General features: G+C 44.8%; 1 protein-coding gene across 1 annotated transcript in view; it reads right to left on the bottom strand.

Annotated features, from left to right (window-relative positions):
* Positions 1 to 6,612: 6,612 nt before the first annotated feature.
* Positions 6,613 to 11,002, bottom strand: part of BRCC3 (BRCA1/BRCA2-containing complex, subunit 3) — a 5,576-nt gene continuing 1,186 nt past the window's right edge. The window contains exons 3-8 of the mRNA XM_010287683.1: positions 10,766 to 10,853; positions 9,998 to 10,086; positions 9,336 to 9,391; positions 8,587 to 8,718; positions 7,991 to 8,034; positions 6,613 to 6,993 (exon numbers count right to left, since the gene is read on the bottom strand). Of these exons, the coding sequence (XP_010285985.1) occupies positions 6,842 to 6,993; positions 7,991 to 8,034; positions 8,587 to 8,718; positions 9,336 to 9,391; positions 9,998 to 10,086; positions 10,766 to 10,853 (561 nt within the window). The 3' untranslated portion in view covers positions 6,613 to 6,841. The remainder of the gene's footprint in view (positions 6,994 to 7,990; positions 8,035 to 8,586; positions 8,719 to 9,335; positions 9,392 to 9,997; positions 10,087 to 10,765; positions 10,854 to 11,002) is intronic.

Genomic DNA, 11,002 nt, shown 5'->3' on the forward strand with positions numbered 1-11,002 from the left:
CAAAATTTGAGCAACACAGAGTTTACCTAGTGATGCATTATCCCCAGCCTCCTGCGAATCTGCAGTGCCCCTGCTTCAGGCATTTCTCTAGAGTCAACAAACACGTGCACCGGCAGCACCTGGGGAGACCAAGAAAAAAATCCAACACAGCAGTGCTTTTCACTTACCCTGGCTGCTACACAGGACATAGCTCTGCCCATCAGAGGCTTTTCTGTTGCCAGATAACAGAAATGGCAAAAGCAGAAGAGCCAACAGTTCTGTTAGGCTATACTTCAGCTCTTTCAAGTTGGGGGTTGTGTTTTGGGCATCTTTCTGTGCTCAATCTTTTCCTGCTCACCTCCTTTGGAGCTGGGCAATATTTTTTTCAGAAAGCCACTTCAGGCAACCATTGTTTCCATATCAGTGTCACAGATCAAAAAGAAGTCAAAGGACATGGAGGCATGCCAGATACAAAGGGACCTGAAGAGCAACAAGGCCAGAGATGGTGGGATACAGGACATGGCATAGACTGATACAGGATTTTTGGCTGTGCAGTGGGAGTTGAGCATCAGAGTCACTGAGATACTGTCATGAATGGGCAACTTAGATCACTTAAAGGACCACTGTCATAGGTATCAGCAAAAGTGATTTTATTGAAATACGATGTTGTAAAAGTGTGACTTAACAAAGTTTGATGGCAAGGTTCACTCTATTACTGTACTGCACAAAGGTTATAACAATGATTCAAAACTACCAAGACAAACATCAAAGTTACCAAGACACAAAGTTATGTGTGATATCAGTCTCTTACCAAAGATCTGCCATTGGTGAAAGGTCTCTCTGCCTTGAGGAGCACCCTTGAGAGCTGTCCCAGCTCAAGGGGAGACCACTGCCATGCAGACAGGCTGCTTAGCAGGGACTGCTCAAAGAAGGCTCACTTAGGCTGTCATATTTATGGAATAAAATGGTTGGCTTCTAGCCAAATTACATGTGATGGAAAAGGTATACATGGGACTTCTTGTACCCACACCTTTATTCCTTGATAAATGAGTCTTGCAAAAGCCACCTGCTATTCATGTGTTAATCGCATGATTGGTGTTCCAGGCTTATATGCATCGATGCTCACTGTGTCACTCTGTTCATTTGTGGGTTTTCAGAACACACACTGGAACTAGAGAAGTTCTTGGCCTTTACCTCCTTTGGAGCCTGTACTAAACTACTGATAGTTTGGTTAAGGAGTCAAGTGCATCTGTCACAAAGCATGTTTCTGCAGTAGGTTTGAGCATATCCACTCAGTGCAGCAAGGTTTTGCATATTCAGGCTGTGAAGCAGGTTTGTGCATGTCCAATTAGTGGAGAAGGCATTTGCAGCGGCGTGGTGCCTATTCAGATTATGCATCTGGATTGTGCAAATTCACTTTCTGCAGCAGGTTTTGCTTAATTTGTTTTACTTGCATGTTACTGCTGCAAGTTTCCGCAGATCACCCAGACCCTTTGGCAGTGTGGTTATAGGTGTCAAGGCATGTGGGAGAATATGGGAGGGTATGTAGAAAACTTGTCACCTCTGATGATCTGGGACTTCACTCCTGAACAAGTGCAGGATCCTGATGGAGAGAATGTTTGAAACAAAAGATGCCCTGGCTATTCCAGAGAGGCACAACTTATGGCACTATGCTGGGGCCTGGCCTGCACCTACCAAACACTGTTCAGTGCTATTCAGCACCCTCAAGGAGAAGAGAGAATCTCTTGATCTGAAGACATACCAACAGACACTTTGGCTAAACCACAAACCCAGCCTCCAACTATACCAGTCGCCCCTATAATTAAGAAGAAAAAGAGGGAGCATAAGAGAGAATCAGAAGAGGCTGCCTGTTCTGCAGCAGAGAAGTCACATGAACAGGAGGGGGAAAGGACTGAAATCATGAATGAGACAGAAACCACCCAATCCCTATCCCTAAATGAGCTGTAATATATGCAAAAATATTTCTGCTGTCAACCAGGCAAGCAAATTTTCAGCTGGTTACTCCAGTGCTGGGATATTAGGGCCAGTAGTCAGGAATTAGAGGGTAAGGAAGCCTGGCAGCTCGGATCCCTTGCTAAAGGATAAGGCCATTGACAAAGAGATTGGCAAAGGGGCAGGAGTCCTTGGTTTTTGGAAGTGATGCCTGTCGAGGGTGAGGACAGGTATCGCTTCATCCTTGTTGAGAATGACAACCAGGTATCCGAAGACCTGGATGAAATCCAGTGCACACGTTCCATGTGGTGAAAGTTTGTACAAAGTACATCGACATCATACGCCAAAACCCTGGCGATAATGAGCTCGACAGACACAGAAGCACCAACTGTGGACAGACTGGCTGGACAACTCTGAGAATTCAAAGAGAATCTTGCTTCCTCCCTACAGACCTGTGTCTCAGCTGTGAGGAAGCTGTCCCAACAATTGTCCCAGCAACTAAAGGATAGGTCTTCCTCACCCGTTCTGACCAATGTCTCAGCTATTAAGAGTCAGATTTTTCTGTTCAAGGGAGAGGGTACCAGCGGCACACACCAGTGCCACCCCTGCCATGACCAGGGGAAGGACATGAGGAAGTGGGATGGTGAACCTACCTGGAGACTAGGAGCTTGGTTACAGGAACTGCAAGAAAAAACAACAGCCAAAAGGCATCCATTCAGGAAAATTACTGCTCCAGTGCCTGTTGGGAGAATAGAAGGGTTGATCTCACTTTTGACCCCTGATGAAGGGACTTCTGCTTTGCAGTTACAAAAACCAAGTAATGAATACATTGAACAGGAATAGATGGGCCATGCCTTTGGCCAGGTGGAGGAAAGGGACAATTGGGTTTACTGGACTGTGTGGATTCGATGGCCTGGCATATCAGCCCCATGGCAGTATAAAGCTCTAGTGGACACAGGTGCACAGGGTACTCTAATACCATCAGATTATGAAGGGGCAGAATCCATCTGTAGTTCTGGAGTGACAGGAGGATCCCAACAGTTGTCTGTGTTGGAGGCTGAAGCCTAACTGGGAATGAGTGGCAAAAGCATCCTGTTCTCACTGGTCCAGAGGCTCCATGTATTCTTTGCATAGACTTCCTCAGGAGAGGGTACTTTAAGGACCCAAAATGGTACCATTGGGCTTTTGGTATAGCTGCCTTGAGTATGGAGAAGATTAAGCAGCTGTCTAGCTTGCCCGGTCTCTTAGAGGATCCATCTGTGATGGGGTTGCTGCGTGTTAAAGAAGAGCGGGTGCCAATTGCTACCATGACAGTGCACCAGCGACAATATTGGACCAATGGAGATTCCCCAGTTTCCATCCATAAGCTGGTTCAACGATCGATTGGAGAGTCAGAGTCATCAGCAAGACTCATTCACCCTTTAATAAATAGTCCCATACAGCCAGTGCGAAAATTTAATGGAGAGTGGATGCTAACATTGGACTATCATGGACTGAACAATGCCACGTCACCGCTGAGTGCTGCCATGCCGGACATGCTAAAACTCCCATATGAACTGGAGTCAAAGGCAGCAAAGAGATATGCAACGACTGATATTGCTAAGGTGTTTTTCTTGATCCCTTTGGCAGCAGAGCACAGGCCACAGTTTGCTTTCACACAGAAGGGTATCCAGTACACCTGGAATTGGCTGCCCCAGGGGTGGAAACTCAGCCCTGCTGTTTGCCATGGATCGCTACAGACCACACTGCAACAAGGCAAAGATCCTTGACACCTGCAGTATATTGATGACATCATTGTGTGTGTCAAGCTATCCCTAGGGAGGTCCCACTGTATATGCTGACACAGGCTCTGACTCATGTGAGGCTCAATTAACCCTTTGGCCTTGGATGCCAGGAGGGCTGGAACAGCACTGAAAGCAACTTTACTCATGTTTCAAGCAGTGCCTCGCTTTTACAGTGTGCGGGGCTCTGGACTCAGGGCCTGAATTGGCTCTGCCAGGTTGTGTTGCCTCCTTGAAGGCCAGGAATGTCCTTTCCAAAAAGCCCTGTTAGCACCTGAACCACTGCGTTCTGCCCTGCAGCGGAATGGTGTGCTCACAAAGGTTGCGGCTGGAAGGGGTGAGCCATGGAAAAGACTGCATGCTTTTGCCGACACCTTGATGCTATCTCCCTACCCGCTTTTTCTTTAGTGGAATAGTTTGCCCTACTTGAGTCTTGCTAGTCCCTTTCCATTGGATTGATGTTTTGGATTGAAATTAATTTGAAATTCTTTTAGAAAACTTCTTACTGCAGTATTGCTCCTCTTCAAGCCCATCCCAACTGTAAATTTTTTGCAGCCTCTTGTGTTCAGGTTTTGGTGGTGGTGGAAGGGTATTTTAAGTTAAGTTCAACCCTCTTCCTCAGGGACATGAGACAGGTCTATTTTTTACATTAGAGCCTCGTACTGGGCTTTTGTTGGACAACTTCTGTTTGGCCAAACTCTGGGAGGAGGATTTTGCCACTTTTTCCTCTTGTGAAGGAAAGCTTTGCTCCCATCTGGGTTTCCTGATGGGATGTGGCTCCTTCTACGTTATTTTTCAGTGTGTCAAGCTGTGGCTTGTCCTGCTCTGCAGGACAAGGATCTGCCTGATCACTGTTGAAGAGAGACAGAGGGCACTGGCAGCCAAACAGAGCATGGCTAAACTCTCCAGTCAGGGAACATCTGTTGAGCAGGGTATGGGTGGTGGTGGGGTTAGGGTGCCCTATGAGGCAGGAGGCCAGGGACTGCCCTGCACTGGTCAGCGCAGAACAAAGATGGCAGAGGTGCAATAAGCTGAACTGAACAGCTGAAGGGTACTCACACATTTCAAAACACACACATGCTACAGCCACCTGATGCAGTCCCAGAACCCTAGTACCAGCCTAGCTCTCTTGGCTGGAGAGCCAGCCTGTGCATCAGCACAGAGTAATTAATAACTTGTTCTTTTGCCATTAGGATTGTGATCGAAACATCACCATTCTAGCCGTGCTTTGACTGTGCTCCAAGCAGAGCTCAGCCCTTCTTGCAGGCTGCATCCAAAGGCAGGATTTCAGCTTTGTCCTGGAGCTCAGACCACATATGGCAACACAGGGACAGGAGCCCATAAACTACTGGGAGTCTGAAAGTCTTGCTGGATTTGGGAGCAGATAGGGGGTGGTTATGCTTAAAACCAAACTAGCTTCTTTCTACTGTGGGCTGTCTGTAACCTCCAGTGGGAATAGACCCTAGACTCCCTAGACAGGGGTGACGATCCCAAGACCCTGCTTGGGATCTTGAGAGAAGCCAAACAAAACAAATAACACAATTGCAGGCCTGGACTGCAGAAGAGCTCATTTTGGCTTTATCTGGGATGTGCTTGGCAGGATGCCCTAGGAGACTGCAGTGGAAAGTCAAGAGGCCCAGGGCTGCTGGATGATCTTTGAAGGAGCTCTCATCAAGCCTGGGGGCAGTGAGGCACACCCCCCACCCCAGCAAAGATCAAGGTAAGGCACTCGAAATAGAAAACAACAAAAGACACTGATCATTCAAAAACTGCTTAAAGAAAAATACTATTCACAGCACTTTTAAGGAGAAAAAAAAACCAGTAGTGAGTGTTTTACCTCAAAGAAGTTCTACTGTTTGAGATTTTGCTAATACCAATGGAGAAAGACTGAAAAGTGAAGTCTGACAGAAACAAGATAAGGGTCTTCCAGGTCTGACAAGAATTTACAGTTGATAATCAGTATCGGCTATTCACTGGGAAGGGAGTGCTTCTTTCTCAGCTGGATTACTTTCATTCTCCCAAAGCAACAGTCAAGCTAATGAGTTGTCAGGAATGTCACAACCTCCACTGCAGTAATGCAGGCAGCTCATTCTCATCTACTTGAGCATGTAAGGATTTAGATTAGAACCAAGGAGCTGAAACAGAAATTTTAACACTGCTGTCGGTTCCTTCACTCACACGAGACAGAATTCACATAACAATGCAGATGACCATGTACATGATGGGGGATACTCTGAAATGCAACAGCAAGAACATTTAAAGGATTAGTTCAACAACAGGTATTTTGTTCCGTTTCAATCTAATGAAGTTTCTGCAATTAAGTTCAGCATGCAAGAATGACAGGCTTGCGTATCTATCAGTTCTCAGCATCTTAACCTTTTCCCCTCTGGGAAAGAACCACACTCTGCCCACTGAGCCAGCAGAAACAGTCCACCTTGTGGAGAACCTCAGTGCTGGGCATGCATTACATGAAGTAAGAGAATACAGACTGTGTCCAAATAATGCAGGCACTGGCACTTTGTAGCATCCATTTCATGTCTACTCCAAACAGCTCTGGCTTTGGAATTCTTTATTTGGCTTGAAGTTTGCTGAACACAAAACCTATGTCAAAGCGCTTCCATCCCACCACTTACCTGCCTGGGTGGATAACCAGTAATCCAGAGCATTACTAGATATAAGATCAAGGTCAACTGAAGCTACTAAAAGGCAGAAGTTGGCAGCATCAGATATGACTGCAGGTACACACCTTTCCCCTCTAAACCTCCTGTTCTAGGCTCCTGGAATACATATAAAGCAATAAGACTTCTGTCAAAACACAGGGGAGGGAAAAACAACATGTTCTCTAAGTGTGTGCCATCCAGAACTGAAGTCTCTTCAGGTGCTGCTCAACCCTACCACTGAGCTAGAATTGCACTGCATCATGCAGCACCTGGGGAGATACCACTGCTTTCCATCAAGCAGGGGCAGATAAAAGCCCTTTTCCTGTATAAGTGCTCTTTGCTGCATGGGGCAAGAGAAGAGGCACAGCTAGTATCTTCACTGTAAGGCAACGTAGGGCCACCCTTCAGCCAGGAGTAGGTCTTGTGGAGCTTTTTCATGACTTTTCTGCAGGGTCTGCATTTCCTCCTTCACTCTAAAGCCGCTAGTTCCTCCAGAAGCTGCTCTTTCTCCTGCTGCAGCTCCTGCACCCGCTGTTTGTTCTGCTCTAGTCTGTCCTCCAGCCACTGAAGGAGCGGCCCGCTGATGGCAGACATCTGGCTGCAGAGGTTCTTTGTGAACACTGGAAAGAGCAAGAATACATCATGTCAGTGCAAACACACAAAGGAGTCAGTGTGCTACAACAACCCCAAAGCCAAGGCAACCCCAAAGCATTAGAGACAGCCAAGGAAACCCTCCAACAACCTGGCCAAGGCAAGCAGGCATCTCCATAGGAAAGTCAGAACCAGCAGCTTGCTAAACAGGGAAACAAGCTATTTCAATCTGACCTTTAGACATCCAGAGGAGGAATGACAGACCTACAACAGAAATCTGGAAGTCTGTACATAAGTCATCACTGATGCTAGTTAATTTCTAAGTTCAGAATCAAAGAATGCCTCATTTATTGAACAGGTGAGAATGGATAATAGGGTATTTTTCTTGGAACAAAAGCAGGATTAGGATTCACCCTATCTCACTGGCAAAAGCAATGTCATATGCACATAACATACACAAGGTGCCAGAAGATGCAAGCATGCATATAGATCAAGACACTGCTTTAAGACTCATCAGATCCAAAATCCCCTTGCTGTTCTAACAGGAAAAAAACCACAACAAAAAAACCCCCAAAATGCCCCCCACCAAACCCAAAACACTCAAACTGTAATTTTACTGTAACCTATTGTAATTTTAACCCATTGTAGAAAGGCTGAAAGATACAATAGCATCAATAAACCCCAGGATTAGGTTATTTTACAGTCCCTGATGCTTTCCTTTAAAGTGCTTAGTTACAATTCTGTTCCTCCACTAGACTTTATGTAACAAGGTAACAGTCTCGGGGAATTCTCTGATTTACACAGTGTTTGTGATTGGAAATGAACCGTATGGCAAAGAAAAAGACAAAAGTTTGCGCTTTTATAGTTATTTATAAGTGCCTTTTTTAGCAAAGGGAGAACTGTTACACAGATGTGGTCTACTGTCACCCAAAGTTTGAGCCAAACCAACCCCTGCTCAAGACTCTACTGTTTGTGGACTCTGGGAGCAGCATCCTGGATTCTCACATACAGAAAAGGAATCCTTACCTGAGCCATTATGAATCTTGGTTACAGAGTCTAGATGGGTGAGGCTAAGAGAATGAAGAGAATGCAGGTTAGTGACAAGATAGCAGTGAATGGCACATTAGGCAAAGCCAGGCTATAGAACCAGCTATCTACAAGTCACTGACACTGCAGGCACATCTAAACCTCTTCACTTGTTGAAGCCCTGTACATTCACAAGGAAAACAAAGAGCTTACAGCACAGAAATATCAGTGTTGAGCACCAGGAGCAGAAAAAAGCTGATATTTAATCTCATTTTTCAGACTTCTCAGCACTCTTACCCTGGTTAAACACTATTACTGTCACACGCAGACACATCACTGAAATGCCACCATTAGCTCACACATGCTCTAGTCTTTTTTTATTGCAGTAAAGGAGCAGTTACGCTTAGCTCGTGTGCAAGGCTGACAGAACTTGAACTCCTTAATGTATTCAATCAGTTCTCCTACAAAGACATATGAGCTGCTAATGCTTCTTATTTTCTATATCCCTGCTAAGGTTATGGTACTTTAAGTACAGCAACAATAGAATATATTAGCAAAGACAGTCTTGGAGAGGCGTGCAGCCCCAGTGTTGTTACCTGTGAATTCTCCTGTAGGCATCTTGCTCTTCTTGGCAAAGGATCTTGGGCAGCTCCACAGCCGATTCCAGACACACTTTCCCAATGGTTTCATGGGGGACAACATGAATAGGAATTTCAATCCTTTCATATCTAAAAGGGTATCAGACACAATTAACTTCAAAGTAGCAAAGGAAAAAAAAATAAAAAAAAAATAAAGGACTTCTACAAACCGGCAATAGTCTGTCAGGCTGTCCAACACATGGCATTGCTTCAGGTTTACTTTTGGGAACACATGCCAGAGTTTATAGGAAAATCAAAGCCTTTTATAACCATACACTTGTCTTAAATTTTAATGATAAAATGCTAAAGCAACTAGATAGCCAGTACTGACAATACAATGCACAGCATGTGTGCAGTTGGTGGGGACTCTACACCAAGCAAGCTTGAAGCCTTGACCTTCAGAGTTGAAAGCAAAAGGGTGGGCCAGAAGGCCGGATTAGAGCACAAATTCATACCCAGTCTACAGTGTCCTACACCAAATCCTAAGGTACTAAAATATCTAGGCTAAACTAATCAGTCCTAATCTTTAAATTCACTTCAAGCAGCCTGCATTAGCAGAAGTGTAAGGAGACCTGCTTCAGGCATATCTATACAATATTTGCTCCTCATGATGAGCCTAGAAGACACTTATTTGAGACAACCCGGAAAGGAGAGACAAGATGAAATACAACCTGATGCTGGACATAATATTCTTCTGCTATACTCACTCTGAGCTCTTCTGGGCTTGAATGGACTGGAAACAGGTGTAGAGAATCCTGCCTGTCTAAGATAGACAGCACAAAGTCAGATTCCAAGAGCAAAAAATAATCTAAGCCCACACATTCCTTTAGGAAGCAGAATATGCTTTCAAATAGCATTTTAACAGGTTGCAAAGGTATAGGCTTTTTGCTTTGATTGGTGTGCTGGAACTGTTTACAAGCAGATATTGACAGACCCATTAACTATGAAAAAAATCTTAAACCATAGCTACCTGGAAAACCCAGACAAGACACGCCACTGTCAGCTTGTCTCACTATAGCAGCATCTCCTAAAGAGGCTAGAGGCACAGAGGTGCAATAAGCTGGATCTGCTGGACTGAACAGCTGAAGGGCACTCACATGCTGCAGCCATCTGATGCAGTCCCAGAACCCTAGTACCAGCCTAACTCTCTTGGCTGGGGAGCCAGCCTGTGGATCAGCACAGAGTAATTAATAACCCATTCTTTTGCCGTTAGGACTGTGATCCAAACATCACCATTCTAGCCATGCTTTGACTGTGCTCCAAGCAGAACTCAGCCCTTCTTGCAGGCTGCATCCAACAATTCCAGCTTTGCCCTGGGTCTGATGTTTCTCATGTGTACTTGGAGGATTTATTGCCGAAAGTTGCCTACCTTTGTGTTTTTGTCCTCAATGAAGCAGGAAAAGATAAGCCCTACAAAACCTTGGTCCATCATTTGATACATAGCTTGTGTGCGGACATCTGCAGACAAAGAAATAAGAGAATGAGAACTGCACTGGTCACCTGAAGGAGTGGAAAAAGATTTGTCAGCTTTTGAAGGGTGACTGGAATTTTGTAACAAATGTGACAAGCCTAATTTTAAAGTCACTCCAGGTGATTAAGTTTAAAAAAAAATCCAATTTAAAATGTAATTAAATAGCAAATCTTAAAAATACAAGGTGACTTAACAAAACAAGAAATTACCTCAGCATCAGCCTGGTGCCACAGATCACTATATAGCCATAATCTCCAACAGGTATAAGATACTCACGCACTTCTTTCAAAAAAGTTTTAATTTTTGCATTACCACTTCCAGATGTCAAAAATCATCACAGCAGGTCTATGATTCCCACAGGTTTTTTTGCTATTCCTCATATCCTAGGTCTAGTTTTTCTGTCTGGAAGATCAGTAGTACTAGTAGTAGCTGATCTGTGACTACCGAGTCATATGCAGTTTGAGCACCTGGAGCACACAGACAGGAACAGGGCTATACTGGCAGAGGTTCCTGAAGCCCACCCAGACAACCTTGCCCTACCAGAGGGTGTTTGAGAAACCAAACTTTGATAGTTGGGTTGTGCAGCTCTGAAAACCCAGTAAATTGAGTAATAAGATTATCCAGCAGTGAGTTTTCATACAGAACATAAATCAAGATGGCTCTTACCGACATGCGATGGCCAGACAGTAATATGAGGATGAGAGTGATACCAGCCCACAACTCTCATGGGACGTCCCGTCATTTCAGCCAACCTGTGTGTGAGTCAAGGTGCTTTTGAAACCAGTAGAACAAATGGAAGAAGTTTTTTTGTGCAATGAAAAGCAGCAGAGTTTTAAAAGTTTCTCAGCAGTAAACAGAATTCCAGATCCCTTTAGATCAAGGACACAAGACACACAGCAGGAA

Source organism: Phaethon lepturus, unplaced genomic scaffold (genome assembly GCF_000687285.1).
Source record: "Phaethon lepturus isolate BGI_N335 unplaced genomic scaffold, ASM68728v1 scaffold11455, whole genome shotgun sequence".
In the NCBI taxonomy this organism is placed as follows: Eukaryota; Metazoa; Chordata; class Aves; order Phaethontiformes; family Phaethontidae; genus Phaethon; species Phaethon lepturus.